At 49.2% G+C, this 26,053-nt stretch overlaps 1 protein-coding gene across 1 annotated transcript in view; it reads left to right on the top strand.

Moving 5' to 3' along the window:
- LOC147731271 (transient receptor potential cation channel subfamily M member 8-like) overlaps window positions 1-26,053 on the top strand; it is a 416,422-nt gene that overhangs the window by 299,154 nt on the left and 91,215 nt on the right. The window contains exon 20 of the mRNA XM_086954174.1: window positions 9,521-9,731. Within this exon, the coding sequence (XP_086810300.1) occupies window positions 9,521-9,731 (211 nt within the window). The remainder of the gene's footprint in view (window positions 1-9,520; window positions 9,732-26,053) is intronic.

The following is a 26,053-nucleotide window of genomic DNA, read 5'->3' as shown; positions in this document are numbered from 1 at the left end:
TGATCCCTGTGTTGCAGTGGTCGGTGGATTCTGCCCACTAGTGCAAGAGATTGCTGCGTGTTGTGAACCACACTTGCTGCACTCGTGGGCAAACTTGCACGCCCTCCCCCATGTGCATGCCCCATTGTTAAACAGCCTGCAGGTCCCTGAGTTGAAGCGCCTAGGTCCCGCTCCGTAACCCCTCCCCCGCCCTCCCCGAAAGGGCTGCTGGAAGGACCACCTCGGGTACTGCTCCCACTTTTGCTCCTGCTCCCACCTCTTGGCTTCATTGCCCTCGCTCTGTGTCCTGTGAGATGTGTCCCTTTTGCTGTTCCCAGTCCTGCACATGTGCTTAAACCAAAGCTGGATGTCAGTGTGATCCCACCCTATTTCTGGGCAACTGGCCATGGTCTTTCTGAACTCCTGATCATATGAAAACCAGCCCATCCCTCCAGACTCTCTTGCCCCTTGTTGGATGGAATTGGCATACTCCATCAGGGCCTTGCTCTGATCTGGGTCCTTCTGCACAATTATAGCTGCCAAAATGTTGAATGCTTCAGTCCAATTCTCAATGGTCTTCTCAGGCCACCGCTGAAACCTAACCTTGTCCTCCTCTTTCTTTCCCATCCTCCTTGTGTCAGCCCCTGCATTGTCGTGCATTAATAAGGTCAGAATGTCTATATACTCCCTTCTCCATATACCTTCCTTCGCAGCTTGAGGCACCTGCCTGGCCAATGAACAGCCACCTTTTGATTTAAAGCCTGAATTCCCTGCGCCCGTTGGCTGACCTACCCCTGACGGAACTGAAGCAGCCCCAACCGTTGACCCGCCCGTGCCCGTCCCTGGGCCTTCTGATGCCCCTTCCGTGGCCAGTGCCCGGCCTGCTGCTTGTGCACCCGAGGTGGCGCCAGGCTGAGGCACGACAGGGGGGGTACCTAAAGGCATAATGGGGGGCCCACTCTGAGGGACAATGGGGGCCACACTTTGCTGACCGACTGCTGACACACTCTGTGAATTAAGGGCATTGACAATCTGAGGGGCTACAGTTAGAGGAAACACGTGGGCCATACTTTGATGTACCTCGGGAGTACTACTCTGCTGAGCGACTGCCGATACGCTCTGGGAATTGAAGGCATTCACAATCTGCGGGGTGACCGTGAGAATTGGGGCGACCGCTTGAGAAATATTGTTGGCAGCACTCTGTTGACTAGCTGGAGAGGCACTCTGTGTAGCCTGAGAGTTGACACCTGAGTTGGCGGGTATCAATGCTGATGGTCCGGCCAGCAGTGGTGGCCCTGCTAGCGATGGCGGCCCTGACTGAGCCCATACTTGGCTCACCGGATCAGCAGCTGCTGCCCCAAAAAGTGGGACCAACTTTTCCTGTGCAGCCACCATGGAGTCTAAACGTTTCTGAAACATAGCCATCAAACCCAACATGTCGTCCATTGTCTTACCCATTTGGGCCAAGTCAGTTATCTCCGCCACCGACTCATGTACCACAGTAGGTACTAACGCCGTGTTAGCTGGCACCACCACGGGAAGGGATGGTGTCATTGTCTCATTCCTGTGTGCTGGCGTGGCTGGGAATTCCTTCCGGGTGCCCTTCCTCTTGCGGGTGGACCGACGCGTCCCCTCTCCCGAAGTGCCAGGTGCGTCATCGTGTGCCCCAGGCCTGCCAGCCTCCTCCAGCCGGTGCGCTTCAATGAAGCCTTGTGCCCAGGCTGGCCCTTTCGTCTGTGCGACCGCCAAGAATTCTGCCCACAGCCCATCCTGTGGCAACGCGTCACCGCGGGAGCTCATCGCGAATGCTCCTACCCTTCCGAGTCCCTACGGGTAAGAAAGTACACGTCAATGAACTATACCTTTTATCAGACCGGTTCGCCGCTAGTACGCCCACAACGGACCCGCGTTACCCACCCCGCGTTACCTACAAAATATCAGCAGTAGTGGAAAGGTAATCAACTGGACACACCGTGCACATAACATATATAACACTGTGGCAAAGGGAGTTTGCCGCTTTCTATTTTAGGGTTAAATGACGCAACTTGGGACTCTGCAGCGGGGCTATGTATGCAACCCGAGTATTACCTGCTGTTCCTTCAACGACGGCCGCTGCCAAACTTTTCCGAGATCCTAACGCGACCTGTAAAACAACACGTGTTATTCATCATGCACGAACTTCCCGCTCGCACACCTGCAAGGAACCCGCGTTACCCGATGGCCCGTAACAACCGACGTATGCAACTCGTATATTACCTGCCGCTCCTTTAAGAAGGCCGCTGCCGGTCCCTGCCCGCGATTCTGGACGGATCTGTAAAATAATATTGCGTTATTTGACGGCAAACGGATCCTTGCCAGCACACCTGTAGAGAGACCCGCGTTGCCCGACACCCCTCTCGCAACCGACGTACGCAACCCTGCTTTACCTGATGTTCTTGCGAAGTCAGCTGCTGCCAGTCTTTGCCAGCGTTCTTGTACCCAATCTGAAAAAACAATTGCGTAAGTCGATATCCAAACTATTCTTTGCCCACACACCCGTATGCAAACCACGTTGCCTGATGTACCGCTTCATTGCCCGGCCCCCACCCAACTCGGGCGAGGCACGCCACTCGCACCCCCCAGCCTCCTCGCTCACGGGCCGAAGATATACATTGCAGGACAGGTTGTAAGTCGATATCCAAACTATTCATTGCCCACACACCCGTATGCAAACCACGTTGCCCGATGTACCGCTTCATTGCCCGGCCCCCACCCAACTCGGGCGAGGCACGCCACTCGCACCCCCCAGCCTCCTCGCTCACGGGCCGAAGATATACATTGCCCCGTCGTTACCTGCTGCTTTCCGCCTTTCCTTTACCCGGGATGCTAATCTTGTGACGTGGCGTCTGAAAGAACAATATGCTGTTATAACCTGGCAATTTCAAACCTTGTCTTTGCATGGTACATTGAAAAGTTGAATGCCTCGTGCTACCCCAGATCGGAGTCATTGTTACACCTGGCACTTTCCACCTTGTCTTTACCTTGTACATTCAATAGTTCTAAAGCCCCGTGTTACCCCCAAACGGTGTGTTCGTTGGCAGCGCATGCCTGTACTCCTCACCGCCTTGACCAGAAAGCCATTGACGCGCTAATTACTATGCAGTTCAGCGCCCACTAACTAATGCGTGAGTTGCTCCTTACTTGCTGGTCCTGTGTAACCTGTGAGGTAATAATGGCCGTGCAATTTCATGCATTGACCCATTCAAAGCAAGTCAATAATTTCATTAACCACAGCGCCGATGCTACTGCTAAGGGTCGTTTACCTCGATATTTAAAATCAATTATATTACTGTCAGCATTGCACAAAGACCTCGCTCGGCCGCTAAGCTTGTTCGCCATACATTCGGCTAAATAAAACACAGTAGACGGACATCCGCTGGAACCCGTTTTAACCTTCAACATCGCGCACATGCTCCGTACCTACAGCCGACTGCACGGCCAACCCGCCCCACACACCACCAGAAACCTGCACTGCCCGCCAACAAAGACCCTATTCGGCCGTTCGGCCTAACCCCGCCGCTCAAACCGGCCCGTCCAGTGAAACAACAACACTGAAAGAAATTGGTGAACATTTGGTATATATATTTCTAGCTGAAAGGTGCCCTCCTAATTCGTGTTTAAATGTAATGGCTATATGATCAGGTTCTAGCATATTGTGGACCTGCGTGGTATAGGCTCATGCTACACCAAAGACCCTCAACGTGGCCATTCGTTGTTCGGCAAGCAGACCTGCACCGGAGTTTATACCTTTAAAACCCATATCCCTTTAAATGTCGACACGTCTGTACATGATTTGCTAGAACACATGTTCGGCAGGCAGCCAGGCACCGATGAATTGTCAAACACAGAATATCGACTCCCGTTTCCCGCTACAAACACGCTCCCTCTTTTGCTTGTTTCCCGCTACCACACGTTCCCTGTTTTGCTAACTACTAGCGATTGACCCGTTCAACTGGCGGAGCCTCCCCGTCTGCCCACGCAGACTCGCGGACCGGGCCCCGGGCACCAAGGATAGTATCGCACACAACATAAAGCCAACACGCGGCAGCGCAGCCGGCCGCAAACACACAAAGGCTCTCCCCATCCGCCCGAACCGAAGGCACCCTCAACATCACCGATCCCCGATGAGGCCTAGGCAACGGCCCGCTCTCCCTCAAGCCGCAATATTCCCCCGATGCTCACGACCACCTCGGGGCCTACCCATTTCCCGCCTAAATCCGATCACACCGAACCCCAGCCCTGCCTGCAACAAAACCTTAATCCCGCTGCTCGGCTGGTCCACCACACATCTGAACAATTAAAGCCTGTTCGCCAATCTCACGCAGATACCCACGTTTGCCAATAAAACTGTGCGCCCGTGCCCCTCCCTACCGCCGACTGAACGGTAAACTTGTAACAGAAACGCGCAAGCCCCTTCAAGCGGTAAACCATAGCTGGACTCGCAATCCCCTTCAAGCGGCAAACTATAGCAAGAACGCACAAGCCCCATCCAGCGCCCCGTCTCCGATGAACTGTGCTGCAAACTTTAAACAGCCCCTTTCTCCGATGCAGCGCACGCTTCACTCCACTCTCACCACGCCGCAAGCCCTGCACAAAGACCTCGCTCGGCCGCTAAGCTTGACTGCACGTCCAACCCGCCGCCATATTCCTGCACTGCCCGCCAACAAAGACCCTATTCGGCCGTTCGGCCTATCCCCGCCGCTCAAACCGGCCCGTCCAGCCACTACCAACCCCCCCCCCGTGGACGAACCACTGGGCCCTATCAACCTGGTCATGCCCAGGGACGGGGCCGGGGGGAGGCCTGGTAGTAACCACATACCTTCCGATCGACGACGTGTCCACCGACGCACAGCTGCGCAGAGCAGCCCAGGAAACGCGGCAGGAAAAGACCGAGCAATGTTAGCTGCGCTAGTTATAGGTCCCGTGAGTCCGCCTCCCGCTTGCCCAGTGTCGCCACCCATTGGTCGTTTGGAAAAGGGGCGGCTCCAGGGCCGGCACGCTATCGTTCAGCTCGCGCGGTATGTGGTACTAAGACGCTGTCTCGCTTAGCTCCCCTTCGCGTCGCGCGGCCAGCGGCATTTTTGAGATATATGACAATCTTTTTGCTATCTGTTTCTTCCATTTCATCAATGAAATAATCAAGCGTTTCTATCCAGGCAGACCATCTATCACCAATATTCTGCTATTTAGCAGTGTCAAATGTAGGTGGTTTCAGGAAGGCAGTGGCTGTATAACCAGTTGTGGAACTTACTGACATTGAGAATCTATGCTTCCTGCCTGAACTTGCACCATTCATACCCTCAGCAAGTCCTTGCAACATGCTTGCCTCATGGTCATTATGGCTAATCTGACCGGGTAGAGCTTCTTTTCATGTGGCCAATGGAGCTTTTCAACTCTCGAAGGACTTTCGAGTTGTGCAGCACACAAGCCTGGCACGTTCGTTGGTGTCTGCATCAGGGATCAACATTTCTATTTCTATTTAGAGGGTTTTATAGAGCGCTTGGTGACGCACAGCAGCGTGTCCCCGCGCTAAGGAGCTAATACCTGCTGGAACTTACAAGTGCGGAAAGAACTACTGTGTAAATAAAGCAGTCTTCAGCTTGGCTCTAAAGATTGATTCTGAAGGTTCTAATCGCAGGGCCATAGGTAGTTTGTTCCATCTTGATGCTGCGAGGAACCTAAAAGATCTTCCACCCATCCGGGCTCTGGACACCTTAGGAATTGCCAGGAGTCCTGAGCCGGAAGATCTCAAGGATCGAGACGGCTCATAGGGTGTCAGCAGTCCTTTCAAAGGGAGCGGAGATCTCCCGTTGATGATCCGGTGGCACGTGCACAGGGCTTTGAATACCACCCTGCTTCGGATCGGGAGCCAGTGCAGAGACCGGAGGGCCGCTGTGGATCCTGCTCTTCTGGGTAGTCTAAGCACTAATCTGGCAGCGGCATTCTGGAGAACCTGTAGACGGCTCAGATTCTTCTGTATTCACAACCCCGGGTATTCTACTTAGGTCATGGTGCCAACAGCAGAGGTATGACTCTCTTTATTCAGCTTTTGGATAAGTACTATAATAATTTCTCAACTTGGTTTTCACTGTCTTTAGCCCTTTTATGTATTTGGCTATTTTCGCTGCTAGCGCTTTCTCGCCCTTATCTGTCAGGGCTCCTCTGTAACTGATTGTTTCTGCCTTTAGCTTTATCGTTCCATACAATTTATAGCTCAGTGTTGCAAAGTGGCGCAGTACCTCTTTCACAGCCTTCGTAGCAGACTTCTGGCCAATGATGAGTAAAATTTCTCAGTGAGGCTTTTGCTGTCATCAAATGATTCACTGTGGCTGGAGTAGATCTTTGACCCCTCATACGTCAAACATTGATCTTCACTTTGACTAATGCACATATGGCACGCATGAACAGTTTTCTGTACCAGAGCAAACTCTCTGGGAGAGCACTGTCGATCTTTGAGTTACATAGCCACCATCTTGTCGCCAGTTGTACTGCACTCCACAGCCTAGGTATTAATAAGTGAATACGCCACACACATAACTTAGTATTACACATCATTATTCCTTAGCATGTAACTGTGAACTCAGTGTTCTAAACATAAACTCTATTCTCTACACCTGAACACTTACATCATAGTTCTTCAGGTTCCATCAGGAACAAAAAGGGTCCCATCATTGCAAACTCGCAAAACACTACACCCTGTAGGGATATCTTAAATATTAGTAAAGTGAAGTGTGGTTGCACAGCAAACTGCAATAAGGTCAAAGTGACTGATGGCAAGATTTACAGTCTGTGTCAGCTCAGCAAGACAGTTTTGACGATGCTACATGAGAGACTGCTAAAGCAAACCTTGCGAAAGGAGAAAGTAAAATTAATTAATTAAAATACATAGAAATAAGTAAAACAACGCATCTTAGTCGGAAAGGGGAAGCCTTCCCTCGAGTGCAGAAGAAATAACACAGGTAGTGTATATTTCAAAACTACTGGGTAATTAGGGGGCCATCTTGGTAGAAGTATTACAAGATAGGCTTGATAAACAATGCCTATGAGTTGGGAACGTAAACTCAAAGGGAAGCAATGGACAAGGAAGACTGATGAGAAGATAATGTGTTGTGGGGTTGTTTTTGGTGATTTGCTATGGTGGAGTAAGAAATGTTGTGGTAGCATTGATTATGATTGAGGTGTGAAATGGTGTGTCTTGAGTTGGGCACAGTGTGATTGGATGCAATATGGGTAACAGAGAAAAGGAACTGTGGTAGGGGATAGGTTAAAATTTGTCTAGAAAATGTTATGTTTTGTAGCCTGTTGCTGTGTTGGATGATGTTGGTGTGCCATTGTGTGGTTTGTATGGTGTGTTTTAAGTGCATCATCTTGTAGCCTTGATTCAGGTGAGTGTCTTCCAGTTCTTCTACATAGGTGTCAGTGTTTCAAAGTGCAATAGATTCCCCATTAATTTCAAGACTATGTTAAGTGCTACATCAGACTGTTTCAGCTAAAATCTCAACAGTAAAGACCAACCTTCCAGGCAAGGTTTCCCTGACCACCTTATGTTTGACTGGTCTGGGGCTCTTACACCCACCATCAATGTGTGCAGCATAAATAGAGGTCTTCAGCGAGTGCTTTGGTTGAAGTAGTGTATGATAGGAGCTCTGGGCGCAGTGGTTTAGGTCCTGGAAGGACCCAACAGGGGTAAATTAAAGGAAGAAAGAGTTGTCACACTTAACTTGTGTGGCCATTGGCAAGCATATCTTGGGGCAGACATCTGGAAAAAGTCAGTGCCATCACATAGCAATCTGCCAACCAACCACTGCCTGATTATGACCTGAAGGGGTATCGTAACAGGTTCAGGGGCCCAGATGGTCAGATGGGGACTGAAAGTGCACCAGGGACAATACTACACAGGAGGGATACAGGCAAGATGTAGAATGAAATAGATGGCTTTGTGGAAGTCACGTGACACACCACCATCTGATCCCTGCCTGACTACTGCCTCGGGAGCCTGGCAACACACCAAGGACCTTGAGGCAGGAAACGTCAGTCCAGGGACAATGCCATGCTTCTATGATAGGAGGTGGATAAGAGACATAAAAAGAAGGGGCATAAGATAAAAAAAAGCTGGAAAGATTGGGTTGATCCTAGTTATTCTGGTTTCTTACAGGCATATAGCAGGCTTGTAAATGACATTCACATCGCTCTGAACAGAATTCGAACATAGAAGCCCGACTGACTAAGCATGGGCAGAAAATCCGTTTCGCTCGCGGATTTTGCGGATTTTCGGTAAATTCGCAATCCGCGAGATTCGCGAATCTCCCGCAAAATCCGCAAATCCGCGAGCAGCGGATTTTGCTCGCACTGTTCGCGTGAGTTCGCGGCTTCCCAGTACAACTTCGCGGATTTTCGGTAAATTCGCAATCCGCGAGATTCGCGAATCTCCCGCAAAATCCGCAAATCCGTGAGCAGCGGATTTTGCTCGCACTGTTCGCGTGAGTTCGCGGCTTCCCAGTACAACTTTGCGCCCCGCGAATAAGTGCAAAATTGCAGAAATACGAGCAAAACTGAAACTACTTACCAGGTTCAAAAGTTCAGGCTCATCATTAGTAGCCATTTCCTGTAGTGCTTCCTGAGGGGCCCCTCCAGAGTTCAGTTGCCAGTTGCAACTATTATGTGACCCTGCTCTGAACCTCAGAATAGTTACACATATGCCACAAAGGTCCTGAATTACAGCTAAGGGAGACAAGCAGGAGCCAGGCTGGAAGTTCAAATCTATTAATCAGCCCCTAATTCATTATTGTCAGTTGGGGCAGGGCAGGTGTTGTAAATAATTTTGCAACAATGAAAGCACTTAGCAAGTGCAAAAGATCACTAATCAGGAAGCACTAAGGAAGCAGGTGCCAGCTAAAAAAATATTCTGTGACACATTAATCAGCCCCAAATTAATTCAGGTCACTTGAGGCAGGGAAGGTGTGCTTGCGTTGCCACAATAATGTACACTGACTGGACAACCAGAGGGTGCTGTGATGAAACAGAGGGTGGCATGGGTGGGCCAGAGGGTGGCATGAGTAGTCAGAGATTGGCAGTGGTGACAGAGAGTGGCAGTGATGAAGAAGAGTGTCCCAAACAGGCTGGACACGTAGAAACAACAAGTTCGCGAAACTTGCGACCCGACAGGTAAGTTCGCAATTTGTGACATTGTACAAAACCCTTGCGAACTGGCAGAAACCCGCGCAAACACAAAAAAAAATCCGCAAATTCGCGAGAATTCGCGGATTTTGCGGATTGCGAGTTCGCAAATCCGCAAAATTCGCGAACGCGAGATTCGCAAAATTCGCCCATGCTTACGACTGACTACCCCAGCCCCAATATCCACGCAGAGTCACTAGCTTGTTAGTAACCCTACTTCTTTGTCCTTCCTGCACCTCGGATCAATATCAAATTTCTGGTGCAGTGTTGCATGAGAATGTCAGAAATTGACAGGGATTCGCTTCCTGTTCTTTGTTGTATTCAGAGAGGAGCAGCCAGGAAAGAATGTGTTCTGGAAGTACAAGGCCTTCTTCACCTCTCCGCTGGTGATCTTTTCCTCGACTGTCATCTTCTACATGGGCTTCCTGATGGTCTTCGCTCACGTGGTGCTGATGAACTTCCAGCCTGTGCCCACCGGGCTTGAAATCTTCCTCTATCTGCTGGTGTTCACCATGTTATGTGAAGAAATCAGACAGGTATGTGGTCCCGTGTAATATATACCCATAATGGGTTACTAGAAAATGGATCAGGAAACCATGTTACAGGCTAGGGTTTAACCATACACGCCGAGGTGCCAAGGCTAATAGCGTACACTAAGTTTAAAGAGAGTTGGGAAAATTTGATTCACAACAAGCCAACGCAACCCAGGTACACATCACTCCCAACTCTGGGCTTCAAGTCAGACAGCTGAAATAATCACACACAGCCTAGGATTCAAAATGGGAGTCAGTATCATCGCAATTCACACATTGCTTTGATCTTGCATTTTGAGTTGTGGAGGTAATTAGAATACAACACTTTTGGAAAGCGATCATTCATACAGAGGACATTGAGGCTGCATCCAGGTAGGGAAGATGCAGGAGTGTGTAAACGGGCATCATTATTGTGAGGTGTGGCTTGTTCCCACCTCAGAAGCAGAACCTGTTAGGGGTCCTTTCTTATGTGTCAAGAGCTGAGCCACATAGTTATGTCCTGCTGCACTGCTCCAAATTGTTGCACTGTGGCTGGGACTTGCAATAGCAATACCAAAGTGGCAGGAGGCATGTAATGTCGTATAGAGCAGTCAAGTGTTAGGGCACTAGGGCCATGGTAGTGGGAATCGTCCTACCAGTTGAAACCAGGGGAAGAAAGGGGAAGAGCTTGGGTAGGAAGCGGGAAGGTAGGTATCAGCAGTGTAGAATGAAGACATAGAATGTGATGCTCGAGCACCAGGCAGAAATTAAGAAATTGTACCCTATCCCTTGCCATGTCTTCATTGTTGTTAGCCGCAACGCGACAACTGGCGATGAGGATGGGATGCAAGTGCCCAGCTGCATTAGCATTGCCGGATGCGTGAAGAAGGGACCAGTCAGTGCGGAGCGACATTGGAAGCCCACCCCAGTTACATGACAAGCAGCAGAAGGCAACACGATTCCAGGAGCCCACCCTGGTCACGCTGTGGCGAGGATTGCACAAACTCCCCTGATGAGCAAGCGGAAGGTGAAAGGGTGCTGCCAGGCCAAGCACCTCAACCTGCGCTGTGCCTGTATATTAATTGCTTGTGAGACAGGACCTCTGTAGTCTTGTGAGATCGAGAAACACAGGTAACCATCTTTGATTCAGGCTGCCCCATTTACTTGTATGGACAGCAAATACCGGTGGCCATTTCGGAGTCAGGCGTTATCTCCCTTCACTGTAAAAGCACCAAAGCAGCCATTTTGAAGTCAGGCCCCTCATTCACAAGAGTGAAGATCCTCAATGGAAGGTCCAGAGGAGCCATTTGGCGTCTTTACGGAGGTCACAGGAGAGTGATCCAACACACAGGCTTCAAACAAATATTGAATAAATTATCAGATAAACTCATCCAACATGTCGACATCTGTCAAAGCAACACTGGGTGTACGCAAAGGCCCGGTATCATGGAAGTCGCTTATCTCTGCCCCTTCAGAGCCGTTGCCTCTCACATCCAGTAGCGGAATGGGGCTGCGCTGGCAGGAATGGTTGGATGACTTTGAGGATTTTATGAAAGGGTGAAAAGTAACAGATCAGGAGCAATGCTTCATCGCTTTGTGCACTCTGGTTGGTTAATATATTGTACAGATGATCAGAGAGATACCCACAGAGTCAACGACATTCTACCAACTGGTGTGCTAGACCTTCAACAAAATGCTTCTCACAAACAAAATATAGCCTTTGAATAATACACCTTCAACCTGGCCTCGCAAGAAAAGGATGAATCAGTGGGGGAGTTCATGACGCGCCTCAAACTGCTGGCACGATACTGTGCTTTTGACACGTTCACAACAGAAGATGCGCTCCGTCTATGAGTCATTGAAGAAAGCAAATCTGAGTCATTCCATCGACGCTTACTGAAGAAAAGTTAGTACCTGGACGAAATAGAAGCAATAACTAGGGTGAATGAAAAGGCCAAAGAACATGCAAAGAAGATGGAGACTGGGAAGCCGGGAAGCGTAAACAAGCGTTGTGACTGCAGGCTCAACACATGGACAAACAACAGTCAGATCTATTGCGCAAACTAAGCTCCAAGGATCATCATCTCTGTCCCACCCACGTGGGAAAAAGTAAAGACAATGCCACTGATGCAGACAGGCATATCCTCATGTGGGTATATGTCCTGCTATTGGCCAAGACTGCAGTCGTCGTGTGAAAGAAACTCACTATAAAAATGTATGGAAAGCACCACAGTGTGATGTCTTGAAACGTAAGAGGGCGTACAACCCTCGCCATCATGCAAAGGCCGCAAGAGATTAACGGGAGCGTTCCACCAGCTCATCAGGTTCAAGTGTAATGTCACTAGCCACCTCTCAATACAAACACTCTGTCTCCCGAGAGTCGAGGTCCCTCACCCCCATATCTCAAGACTGTGATTAGTATGTCTGCATGGTTGCTGATTATGACACGTCAAATAAATATCTGAGACTGCGATTGCGCGTAGAGGAACATCAGGCACAATTCATATTATACAGCGGAGCCTCTCTCAACTATATCTGTGCCTCGGAATATGAAAGAAGGGATCTACTGTCAAAGCTACAAAAGGCTGCGGGCGAGTACACACCTGGATGGCCGAGAAGCCGTTTATAAGGTCTGTGGCAATTTTGAACAACTCTCACCGACAAAGACAGAACTGTGGAAGCTCAAATACATATAATCAATGGATCTGGAACAGCAGACTGCTCGACCAGCTTTCAGACTGCAGAGGAACTGAAGCTAATGGCCATCTTATACATGGTGGGTGATGAACCAGCTACAGCAAAGAAATACCCAAAGCAATTTGCAGGATTTATGCAAGATGGCTAATTTTCAAGTATGATTACACATCAATGAACAAATAAAACCTGTAGCTCAACACCACTGGGGAGTGCAATTTCACCTGCAGAATATGGTGAAAGATGATCTTCGGGAGCTCCTCAGGGCAGACATCATTGAAAGGTCATTGGGCCGACACCATGGGTGTCCCCCGTAGTAGTTGTACCGAAACTAGGCACAGAAGGAAATGCACGCTTATGCGTAGAAATGAGAGCTTCCAACACTGCCATTGAACAATAGAGACATCCAGGGCCCCACATCAGTCATATGATGATGCTGCTGAATGGAACCAAGTTGTTTTCAAGATTGTATCTCAACGAGGGATATAAACCAGCTCAAGCTACATGAAAGCTCTCGATACATTGCCACTTTCACAACGCATCAAGGACTGTTCAGAGACAAGCATCAGCTTTGGTGTTTCATCGGCAGCCGAGATTTTTAAAGAGGCCATATGAAGAGTAATTCGCCCTATAACGAACTCCCTTATCTACAGTGATGACATTCTAGTGTTTGGTGCAACCCCTAAAGAATATGACAGAGCCCTGCATCGAGTGTGTCATGTGCTTCTTGATGCCAACTTAACTTTTAATCAGGAGTGGTGTGAATTCCACAAAACAACATTGAAGTTCCATGGACACATTTTCTCTGGGGATGAGACCTGACCCAGAGAAGGTAAAAGCCCTGAACGACATTGCGACAAAGAGATGTCAGAGATGTCTAGTTGTTATTAGGGATGGGCAGTTACTGTGCTTGGCACATAAAAGAGTGTTTCACTCTAAGCTACCCCCTCAGAGAACTAACCCAGCAGGGGCAGCCATTCAAATGGTCCTTGTGTGTGACCAGGTCTTCCATGAAATCAAAGGAACAGTGGAGAATGCCACTGACCTGGCCTATTTCAATCCTGGCTGGAAGAAATAACTCACTGTGGATGCCAGTCTGGTAAGGCTAGGTGCCATACTGGCTCAACACCACAAAGAGAACGATCATCAACCTATTTAGCCTATGCCAGTCGCCGCCTGACAGATACTGAAAAAGCCTATTCACTCCCCGAAGAGGAAAATCCTGGCAGTCTTCTGGCCCTGTGAGTGCTTTCACATATTTATCTAAGGCAAACATTTCATTATCATTGTGGAACACCAAGCCCTGCTAACAATATTTGGGAACCTTCGAGTAAAGATGATACCCAGAATGGAGATATGGGGGATCTGACTTCAGGAGTACATGTACACCATTATTCACAAGCCCGTCGGGTATCCTCCAAAATACATGCCTCATTGCCTGAAGAATATCTCCATTTCATTTTTCATCAGGCAAGACTGCCCACAGTTCCACTAGAAGCCATCACAGAAGCTACTGCCATCTTGCGGCGGATACATAGAAACACCTGGAAGGAAATAACCGAGATTGGTATTAGATGTTAAAGATCTAGTCTCATTTCGACACATCAAGAAATAATTAACATGGCTGGCAGTGGATTGCTAGTCAGTGACAAGAGGATTGTCATACCGAAAAACGACACCAATGAGTAGTGAACCTGACACACGAAGGACATAGGCGCATTGTGGCCACCAAAAGGGCCCTGTAAAAGTGAGTCTGGTTTCCCACACTTGACATGATGGCTGAGAACACTTTGAAAGACTGCCCCGAATGCCAAGTTGTCAGCCAGGAGGAGCCACCATTACAAATGTCAGAACTTCAAGAAAACGTGGGGTGCCATTTGGCTGTTGAATTCTTTGGCCCCCTGCAATCCGGAAAAATACATACTTGTCATAATGAATGAATACTCACAATTTCTAATTGCTCAACAAGTGCTGTCTACCAAAGTGACAGCAAGCATCCAAGTGCTTGACAAAATGCTTGGGGTGTGGGGTATTTCCAAAGTTATCAAGACTGACAGTGGACTCCCATTCAATGGACACGAATTTGGTGAATTCACCACCCATCTCAACTTCAGGCCTCAGAAAATCACTCCTCTGTGGCCCCAAGCAAATGGGGTGGTGGAACGGTTCATGGCCACCCTAAAGAGAAATTTACAACAAACTTAACTATCCCAACGAGAAATCCAGAACACCTCTGATAGCACTGCAGAAAAGTGTCCAGCCACTCTCATGCTGGGCTGAGCGGTGCACACAAGAATTCCCATCTGGGAAATCCGACTCACACTTTGTGCTGGATCCATGAGAAAAAAGAGATGGCAGATCGTGACAGACACAAAAAGGCCAAAATGAAGGAGCATGTTGACACTCAACAGATATAAAAAATGTTGTGGATCTAGGAAGGCAACTGGATTCTCGTCCAACAAGAACAAAAGAAGAAAACTGACAGCAGCTACCATGACTGCCCTTTACAAGTGACCACCCAAAAGTAAACCATGATCACTGCTTCATTCAAGGACAAGACAGTGATTCGAAATGTGTCTTACTTCAGGAAGGGAATCCCAGGAAACAAAGAACACAAGACACTTACAAACATTGACAGTTCTGGAGCAAATTCAAGAACAAGCCGGCAACCAGAACCCTGAAACTATGGAGTGGTTGCCTATGCCTGCAGACCCTGGTCCACTGAGAAGGTCACAACAAACTTTCTGAAGACCTGGCTAGGCTCATTGAAGACATATTAACTTCATCCTAAGATAAGGAACTTTCATTGGGGGGAGATGTAATGTTGTAGTAGAGCAATCAAGTGTTAGGGCTCCAGGACACTGGTGGTGGGAGTTGTCCTACCAGGTGAAACCAGGGGATGGAAGGGGAGCAGCTTGGGAAAGAAGGGGGCAGATAGGGATTGGCAGTGATAGAGTAAAGACTCAGGAGCAGATTAAGATGTTGAGGGGAAACTTTCTGCCTGACACTGACTCGGAATCAGGACTGACCGACTCACGGTCAGCGGTTCTGCCTTCCCGATTATGATGCGACCAAACACTGTGCGGGCGGATTCCCATTGTTTCCTATGGGAGCATGTGTTCCTCCTAACAACACACACTCCTATGGGGAAATGGGGTGTGTGTGTAAAACCCTTCACCCTGTTGTGGGCACCCCATGATGCCTGCCACACAGTGCTGGGTTTGACAGGGGGGTCCCTTAGGTACCCCTCAGCCATCAACAGGAGGCCACAGGATGAAGGGGGCCCTGCTAGGAGCCCCGCAAAGTCACTTTCCGACAGCCTTTTTTATGACAAACGGGCCGACTTGGAATGGCTGTTGGAAACCGAAATCATAATCTAGAGGTCGGAAACACTGTCCATAGAGGTGTAAGAGGCGGATCCGACCAACACAAATTCTCTGAGAGCTGGTCAGAACCGATTCAGAATGACCGTGCGGTTTACCTTCTGACTGTGAACATCGTAAACAGACCGAGGTGGTAGGAAGAATTCCGACACGGTCAAGCAGATTCCAACTATCCGGTGGAGGCTCTCCGCCTGACATCGTAATCGGCCCCATAGTGCCTAATTACAATGTCGGGCGGACTTGCGTCTGCCCGACACCGTATCGGTCTGGAACCGCCCGACCTTAGTTTGGCGGCTCTGACCGCAGGATTACGATGTGAACACCCATTGGGCGGTCGCAAACATGCATTTTACAAGTGAACCTTGTGCAACGGGTAAATATGGCCCACACCACAAGTTTCCATTGTGAAATGGATGTTTTGAAACATCCCTGCATCGTGTGGCAGGCACCTCCTAAATGCCTTCTGTGGGCCCGATTCACAGAACTAACTTAAGACAAAATCCTAAACTTGCTACCATTTTGGTATTCACAGAAGGCACTTAGTCATTTTGGTATTCACAGAAGGCACTTACTAATTTCGGTATTCACAGAGGTTAGGAGTCTTAACTTTAGGATTTCTAAATGCCTTCTGTAAATAACTAAAGTCTTAAAGTTAGGATTTTTCTCAGTTTAGGAGTAGTAAAGTTAGGACTCCTAACTTTTGGGCTCCTAAAGGCCTTCTGTGAATACCGAAAGTCTTAAAGTTAGGATTTTTCTCAGTTTAGGAGTAGTGAAGTTAGGACTCCTAACTTTAAGATTTTCGGTATTCACAGAAGGCATTTAGGAGTCCTAAATTTAGCTGAAACAAAGTGGGAAAGTTCTGGAATGTACGTGGATCCAGAAAATGTCCTACCACCCTGCATTCCCCCAGGTCTCCCAATAAAAATGATACCTTACTCGCGTGGGTGGGTCAAGTACCCGCAACAGGCAAGGGCTCAAAACTTATTGAGGAGACATCAAACATGCCTATCACAAAATAACCTGGTTTTGCAAGGGGGGTCACCTGGGATTTTGGCACCAGGCTCGGTGGCCATCTTGGGAAACTAACAAACCCACACATTTCTGAAAACTAGACACCCGGGGGAGGCCAGCGAAGTATGGCTTGCACAGATCCCCCAACGTTTTCCTACCCAGAATACCTTACAAACCTCAAATTTAGCTGAAAAATAACTTTTTACTCAAATTTCTGTGTGGGAAGTTCTGAAATCTACCTGGATCCACACATTTCCTACCACCCAGTATTCCCCTAGGTCGCCCAATAACAATGATACCTCACTCACATGGGTGGGTCATGTTACTGTGACAGGCAAGGGCCCAAAATGTATTGAGGAGGCATCAAAATTACCTATTGCAAAACAACCTGGTTTTGCAAAAGGGGTCGCCTGGGTTTTTGGCACCAGGCTCGGTGGCCATCTTGGGAAACTACCAAACCCACACATTTCTGAAAACTAGACACTCGGGGGAGTCCAGCGAGGTATGGCATGCGTGGATCCCCCAACGTTTTCCTACCCAGAATGCCCTGAAAACCTCAAATTTAGCTGAAAAAAGCCACATTTTCTACTCATTTTTGGGTGGAATCACCATGCCCGCACAAATGTCCTACCCTACAGCGTTCCCCTCAGTCTCCCGAGTAAAATTATACCTCACTTGCATGGGTGGGACAAGGGCCTGTGACTGGGAAGAGCCCAAAGCACAGGTATTAAGGTTATAGCACTGAGAATTCTAAGCGCAAAATTTTTTTAAAAATTAATTTTTAGCCAATTCTGCATAGGACACCCACACAAGTGAGATATCATTTTACTTGGGACACTAAGGAAAACGCTGTGGGGTAGGACATTTGTGCCGGCACGGTGATTCCACACAAAAATATGTGGAAAATGTGTTTTTTTCGGCTACATTTGAGGTTTGCAGGGGATTCTGAGTAGGGAAACGTTGGGGGATCCACGCAAGCCATACCTCATTGGAGCCCCAGGGGTGTCTAGTTTTAAAGAATGTGTGAGTTTGGTATTACCTCCTCTTAAGTCTTCCTCGCCACATGATTAACGAAGTGAGCTTCAGCTCCACACCAGAACCCTCCAAAGCAACAGTTAGCCTCCTATGTCTCCCATCCCTTCCCAACATGGCAAACCCATGTCACCCTGATCTCTATAATCGGTGGGTTGGCCCAACTCACAGCCTGTTTTTTTGGTTCTGCGCTGAAGATTCTCCAAAGCGTGTTTCAGGTAAGTGGTTATTGCTGTAGCTGGGACATGGGTCTCTGGTTGGTGGGCCTGCTCTAGCGGGCTCTTGGGCTTTGGGACCCTCCCCCGTCCTTCCCTTGTTGGCCTGTCTGGGTACGGTCAGGCTCTGCCATAGTGAGCCATGGGTTTACAGGGGGGGCAGCCATAGAGGTCAGGACCTCTGTCTAAGTGACCCCTTCTGACTCCTGGCCGTAGGGGCAGGTTGGTTGGTGCGCTTACCTGCTCCCAGGGCATTTATGGTCCATGTGAGGCTGCTTTCCATGTAGACGGTTGCCTCCTGCCCCTTGTCCCTGCTGGGCGTCTTACGCTTCCATGTGTCCCTTGGCTGGTGGCCGGGCAGGTTACAGCGGGGCTCTGCTTGTCTTTTTCGGGCTCCTCATTTTGTCAGTGACTAGCTTTTTGGATTTTGCCCTGCTATAGCGGGTGCTTCCAGCTTGCATTTCTGAAGCTCCGCTGCGCTTTCATTGTACCTATGCCCATCATGCTCCCTATCACGCGCTTGTGGCTTTGTTGCACCCGCCGGCGGGTGCTGTGCAAGCCTCTTCCCTGTCTGTGGTTAGGATGCTGCAGGTCCGCATTTCTGCCTCCACGCTGTCTCTCGGCCGGGTTGTGGGGTGAGGGGCGCTGTTCTCAGCCTGGCGTACAGTGGACCAGGCTCTCTTCTGTGCGGAGGCAGCAAAATGGGCTGGGAGCTCTGCTCTGGGTGGCGGCAGGTGGTCTGGCCAGCTGTCGAATGGCACCCTCTCCGGGTTCGTTTTTTTCCGTGGTGGCTATGCCTCCCTGTTTGGGACCGGCCGGTGTTGCAGTGGTTCGGTGGCTTCCTCTTCCCCTTAGATCTGTTTCACTTCCGCATTCTGCACCTGCCCCCCTCCTCCTCCCGCTTCTCCACTGGGGATTGGTTGCCGGGGGTCCCGTGTCCGGGAATTCCTCCACCCCGCTCAGAGACCGCTGACTGGCCATGGGGGAATTCCTATCCGGCCTTTTGCCTCGGGTCACGGTGCTGGCTCAGGTTTGGCAGGTGCGCACACGCTGGGTGCAGGCTGAATATGGCGCCTGTTTTCTTGTTGGCGCTATTACTGGCTGCTTCCATTCTGATGGATGCTCTCCCCGTCACAAGTCTGTGGGGCCGAAAGTGCTTCCCTTTTACCATCACTGTGGCCATACGTACTGCGCCCTCCCAACTGCTCCTTCTCCTTGGTGCATGTGGGGTGGGGGCATCTGGTTCGGCCCGAGGTTACCCGGCTCTCTACGGGCTGCTGGTGGGGATCACCCTACATGATGGTGCCGCTAATCGTGGCTTTCATGTTGTTGCTGTGTTTTTTTTTTTCAACTAGGATATGGGACGCCTCCTCTGTCTCTTGTAGATTTGCTTAAGTTCTGACTGGGCGGCAGATGCTGTTGTCCGCTCCTTTGCCCTTTCGATTTTGACGGGGCTATGGGCTACCCCTTTTGTCTCTTGTGGGGTTACCTTTAATCTGTCTGGGCGGCAGATGCTTTCTTCTTCTCCTTTTGTGCGTTTGTGTGTCTGGTCGAGGGATGTGGAGGTGTCTCTGTGGACTAGTGATGGTGTATACACCGGTTCGGGACTCTGGCACATCCGCCATGGGTTCTAATTTCTAATTCTGGTGTTTCACTGGTTGAAATATGTTGTGTGATTTCGGCTGTTTACGCCTGTGGTTGTCTGCCTTTTGTTGTTCACAGGCCGGTGGTTTCCTCAACTCTTGTCCGCTTGTTGCACCTTATGGTTGCTTTTGGGTTTTTAGGTGCCTGTTGTTCCTTGTGTTTGCCCTCCTTCCGGGTTGCTGGTGTTGGTTTTCTTCTGGAGGGTATTTTTGCCATGTTTTTGTGTTCACCCTTTATGTTTGCATTCTCCAGTGCAGGTTCGTGTGTGTAGTTTGTTGGTCAGCGTTTTGGGTGGGCGGGTTAGTTCTGTCACTACAATGTGAGCCTTGTCTTCTGCATCCCGTGGCATCCAAGCTTGTGCTTTTCTTGGTTCTGTTGGCCTTATGTTTGGCTGGGTTGAGTTATGGCCTTCCTCAGTCTGTGTTGTGGATGCTTTATTTCCTAATTTCCTTTCTTTACCTGCCTTCTTTTGGTATTGGTATTCCTGCAGTGCCAGGTGAACGGGTGCACAGGCGGTCTGGGATGTTGCCATCTTTCCTCGTCTGTTTCTTTGGCATTTCTGGTCTCAGGGGTGTGGCTCACTACTAGGCAGCATGTTCATGGACTCCTTGGCCAAGATGCAGGAGGGAAAAAACCTTTACAATGCAGTCATTACATTGCACTACATTTACAACGCAGTCATTACATTGCAACTTCCTTTACAACACATGACACTACAACGCAAGCATTACATTACATGTCAATACAAAGCATACCTTTACAATGCATAGTACCCCTACACTATCCAACACTTACCCTACTGTTGCACCCCCTGGAGTTAGAATAGTAATTGTTACCCCTACACTATCCAACACTTACCCTACTCTGCACCCCCTGGAGTTAGAATAGTAATGGTGCATCCGTCTAACGGTATGGACGGGTATGTTTTTCTGCATTTCGTGGATGTTTTGGGGGTCTGGGTTGAGATGGCCTCTAGCGTGTGACTTCTGTGGCACTTTGTGTGCTTTGTTTTCTGAGATTTTTGCTGTGCTTCCCTGGGCTCATTTTCGTCTGTGGCCTTTGATGTGCCTTCCCTCCGTGGATTACGTTTTGCCAGCGGTGGGGTATCCGTGATTTGGTCTGCTTCAGGTTGGTTGGTGGAGTCCGTTCTCTCCATTGGTAGTCCTTTTCTAGTGTTCCCTTCGTGTGGATGTGGGGGAATCTGGTTGAGACGGGGGTTATTCACCCATTGTTCACTGGATTGCATTTGGCTGATCTGGTAAGGTGTTTGGGTGTCCCCTTCCGTCCTCCCTGTGGCACCCTCTCATGTATCTTTGTGCTCGGAGGTGTGGCTTACTGCGACAGTAGTGGGGTGCCGTGCCTTGGCATTTTGCTGTAACTTCCTGCTTCCCATGCTAGGTCTTCCAGATGTTCATATAGGTCCCATTTCTAGTTGAGTGTTGGGGATCCTTGACTTCAGACACTGCCATATTGGGCACTCAATGTGGCGGTCTGCCTTCCGGGGTCGGTGGTGGCTCTATCTACCTTCTCGTTCGGGCTTCTGGCTTTGCGCTTTCCTCTGGTTCCATTGCTTACGCGGGGTCTTGGCATGTTTGGCCTGGATGGGGCATTTGACGTTGGCGGTGCTCGCCTGGGTGCCTGGGTGCTTCTCCCTTGGTTTCTGCTGCTGCGAGTGCTGGACCATGGAGTTGTATCTCATTGGTAAGCGTTGCGCTGCTGATGACACAGGCTCACACAGGGCGAGGGTTTGTATCCTGCCACTGCTTTTGAAATATCCTGAAGTGGTGTATGTCCGTACGGTGCTTTTAATTGTCCGGGGGTGCTGAGATTTCCTGGTTCTCCTTCCCCAGTCAGGGCCCTGCACTTTCTGTGTGGGATTTGCATCCTCTTCTTCTTTGTCCCTGGTTTTAAGGTACTGGGGCTTGCTGGCTCGGGTTTTCTCCCTGGAGGTGTTGGCGTTGTTCAGGCTCTTTTCGCCCAGCTCTTCTGTCCTTCTCACCTTTGGTGTGTTTCTGCCTGTGGCCTTACCTCCCTGTCCACTCCTGTTCCTGTCAGCTCCTCTTTGTTTGGATGGTTCAGCCCTGGTTGTTGGCTGGCTGTATGGCCACTTGGGTGCTCACTTCGGCGGCTCGCTTCCTGCATGTGGAGTGTTGCGGGGATTGTTTGCTTGGCCCCTGAGCGAGGCGGTCTCGTGCATTTGTGCTGTATTCCCCTCCCTACCAGGTCTGTGTACTTTCTAGTGCATGGTGGCACCTGGTGAGCGCTCGCATTCCTTTCTGGTGGCTTGTCCTTGGGTCTGGTCCATTCCGCTCTTCTGGCCCTGTGGGCGGCCTTGTGGGCTTTCCGCTTTTCGCTGTTAGCCGGTTGGTTTTCCTTGGTGGCCTGGGTGCTTCGGAGTCGTTTCCTGCGGCTTCCTGGGTCGGTTTTGCCTTGTGCCTGTCTGGGTTCTCTCATTGGTGTCGTGCTCACTTCCAGGGGGTCCTTTGTGCGTCCATGTCCCGCCTGTTTCTCTCCTTGCTGGTGGAGTTTTGGTGACCTTCCTTTTTGGTTGTTGGGCTGGCTCGCTGGGTTCCTTTCTGCACCTCACTCCATTCTTGGGGCTCCTGCCAGTCTGTTTTATTTGCGTCTGGTTCCGCTGCTTCAATCCTCGGTGCCACGAGGCCTAGTGGGTTTTGTTTCCTTCTTTCCCTTCGGTTGTTGTTTTTGTGGTGGATTCAGCTCTCTCTCTTTTGGGGGTCCACCGTGCAGTATTGCTGCATTTCGGTCGGACTGCGTCTCTTTCCTGCTGTGGCTTTTTGTTGGGTCACTGTGGTGGGGATGCCCTCTGTCCAGAGTCTTGGCTTTTTCTCCCCTCTCGCTGTTGGCTGTCTGTTGGGCAGTCTTGGTGTGTTTGGACCGGCTTGCTGTTTTCTGTTCTGGGGCCTGTTTGTTGTTGCTTTTGGCTCCATACAGTCTGTTCCCGGGCCTTCGATGTCTGCCTTCTGTCGTTGGTTCGGGCTTGCTTTCTGGCTGGCGTCTCGGGTCTCGGGGTCCGGGTTTGCAGCCTTCCCGGCATCTCGCTGTCCCGGGCTGGTTCTTCCTGCTCGTGGTTGCCTGTCTCTTGGTTGGTTTCTTCCACTCATCTGTGTTTTCCTTTTATTGTGAGTTTGCTATGCTTCTTTGGCATCTCCTTCTTTTCGGTTGGTTTCTTGTGAGTTTCCATGAAGTGGCTTGGCTTGGGTATGTGCTCACTTTGTTAATCATGCGGCGAGGAAGACTTACAAGGAGGTAATGCCCTGGTTACTTACTGGTAATCTTCATTACTTCGAGTATAGTCTTCCTCGCCACATGAGGTCCTATCCCTCCCTCCCTGTGTTGCTATCGGCTTCATGTGTATGCTTGGTAGTTCTCAGGCTGTGGGTTGGGTTGACCCGCCTCTTATAGAGGTCAAGGGGGACATGGGTCGGCCATTTTGGGAAGGGATGGGAGGCATGGGAGGCTAACTTTTGCTTTCGAGGGTTCTGGTGTGTAGCTGAAGCTCACTTTGTTAATCGTGTGGCGAGGAAGACAATACTCTTGTAGTAATAAAGATTACCGGTAAGTAACCGGGGCAGGTTTCCCTAAATGGCGAGGCCAAAAAACCAGGTGCCCCCCCCAAAACCAGGTAGTTTTGTTATAGGTAATTTTGAAGTCGCCACAATACGATTTGGCTCATTTCCTGTTGCAGCCACTATGCCTACCCACACAAGTGAGGTACCATTTTTATGGGGAGACCAGGAGAAACACTGGGTGGTAGTAAATTTGTGTCAGCCCGGTGATCCTACAACATTCCTACACAGAAATGTGAGTAAAAATAATTTTTTCAACAAAATTTGATGTTTGCCAGGGATTCTGGGTAGGAAAACGTTGAGGGACCCATGCAAGCCAAACCTTGCTGGATTCCCCCAGGTGTCTGGTTTCCAGAAATGTGTGTGTTTGGTAGGTGTCCCTAGATGGCCGCTGAACCCGGGGCCAAAAACACATGGGACCCCCTTGCAAAACCAGGTTATTTTGTGATAGGTAATTTTGTTGTCGACTCAATAGGTTTTGGGCCCTTGACTGTCGCAGGTACTTGACCCACCCACGTGAGTGAGGTACCATTTTGATTGGGAGACCTGGGCAAATGCTGGGCGGTAGGAACTTTGTGTATCCACACAGATTCCAGAACTTTCCCACAAAGAAATTTGAGAAAAATAGATTTTTTCGGGCTAATTTTGAGGTTTGCAGGGGATTCTGAGTAAGGAAATGTTGGGGGACCCAAGCGACACACAACTTATTCCTCATTGTAAAGGATTTATTAATGTTATTCAATTTTGTATTCATGTTCATTTTTTAGCAATGTATTTTTAAATGTTGCTTTGTGATATATGTGTTATTATTTGCTTTATGAAATATATAATAAACTGTTTAAAATTAAGTAATTAATTGGAAGCTGTTCATTTTTAGTCTTTGTCCTGTTACCATTGTGTAGGCAATCCACTGTTTCCGCCTAGGTTGTTCCTTTCACTCTGGGGGACCGAAGCAAGCCATACCATGCTGGACTCCGCTGGGTGTCTATGTTTTCAGAAATGTGTGGGTTTGGTAGGTTTCCCTAGATGGCCGCCGACCCCCGGGCCAAAATCTCATGGGACCCCTCTTGCAAAACCAGGTTGTTTTGTGATAGGTAATTTTGATGTCGCCTCAAAAGGTGTTGGGCCCTTGCCTGTCGCGGGTACTTGACCCATCCACACAAGTGAGATAAAACATTTCTCTGAATACTTTGGGGAATGCGGGATGGGTGGAATTTTGTGGCTTCATGCACATTCCAGAACTTTCCACCACAAAAATATGAGGAAAAATTGTTTTTTTTAAAAACATTTGAGGTTTGCAAGGGATTCTGGGTAACAGAACCTGGTGAGAGCCAGACAAGTCACTCCGTCCTGGATTCCCCTGGGTGTCTAGTTTAAAAAATTGTTAGGTTTGCTGGGCTTCCCTATGTGCCGGCAGAGCTAGGGTTCAAAATCTACAACTAGGCACTTTGCAAAAAAAGGGTCAGATTTCACTATGGAAATGTGGTGTGTCCTCGTTGCATTTTGGGCCATTTCCTGTTGCGGGCACTAGGCCTACCCACGCATTCTTCTTGGAAGACGTTGGGAAATGCGGGGTGGGAGGAATGTTGTACATTCATGCAGATTTCAGATCTTTCCACCACAGAAATGTGAGGAAAATGTGTTTTTTTACAAAGTTTGAGGTTTGCAAGGGATTCTGGGTAACAGAACCTGGTGAGAGCCAGACAAGTCACCCCATCCTGTATTCCCCTGGGTGTCAATTGTAAAAAGCATGTATAGGTTTGCTGGGTTTCCATATGTGCTGGCAGAGCTAGGGTTCAAAATCTACAGCTAGACACTTTGCAAAAATAGGGTCAGTTTTTAATGAGAAAATGTGGTGAATCCACGTTGTGTTTTGGGCTGTTTCCTGCTGCGGGCAGAGGGCCTACCCACACAAGTGAGGTACCATTTTTCTCTGAAGAGATTGGGGGAATCCCAGGCAGGTGGAATGTTGTGGATCCATGCAGATTCCAGAACTTTCCACCACAGAAATGTGAGGAAAATGTGTTTTTTTACAAAGTTTGAGGTTTGCAAGGGATTCTGGGTAACAGAACCTGGTGAGAGCCAGACAAGTCACCCCATCCTGTATTCCCCTGGGTGTCTAATTTTAAAAAAATGTCTAGGTTTGCTGGGTTTCCCTATGTGCCGGCAGAGCTAGGATTTAAAATCTGATGCTAGGCACTTTGCAAAAAAAGGATCCGTTTTCAATGTGAAAATGTGGTGTGTCTACGTTGCGTTTTGGGCCGATTCCTGTCGCCGGCACAAGGCCTACCCACACAAGTGAGGTACCATTTTTCTAGGAAGATTTTGGGGGAATGCGGGGCAGGTGGAATTTTGTGGAACCATGCAGATTCTGGAACTTTCCACCACAAAAATGTGAGGAAAATGTGTTTTTTTTACAAAGTTTGAGGTTTGCAAGGGATTCTGGGTAACAGAACCTGGTGCGAGCCAGACAAGTCACCCCACCCTGTATTTCCATAGGTGAATAGTTTTAATAAATATACAGGTGTGCTGGTTTTCCCTATGTGCCGGCAGAGCTAGGGTTCAAAATCTAGGCACTTTGCAAAATTAGGGTCAGTTTTCACTGGGAAAATGTTTTGTGCCATGTTGCGTTTTGGGCAGTTTGCTGTCGTGGGCACTAGGCCTACCCACACAAGTGAGGTAAAATTTTTCTCAGGAGACTTTGGGGAAATCGGGGTAGATGGAATGTTGTGGATACATGGAGATTCCAGAACTTTCCACCACAAAAATGTGAGGAAAGA

The sequence above is a fragment of the Lissotriton vulgaris genome, chromosome 2_1 (assembly GCF_964263255.1).
Source record: "Lissotriton vulgaris chromosome 2_1, aLisVul1.2, whole genome shotgun sequence".
In the NCBI taxonomy this organism is placed as follows: Eukaryota; Metazoa; Chordata; class Amphibia; order Caudata; family Salamandridae; genus Lissotriton; species Lissotriton vulgaris.
Note: the sequence above shows the minus strand (reverse complement) of the source record. Positions and strands in the feature narration are given on the sequence as shown.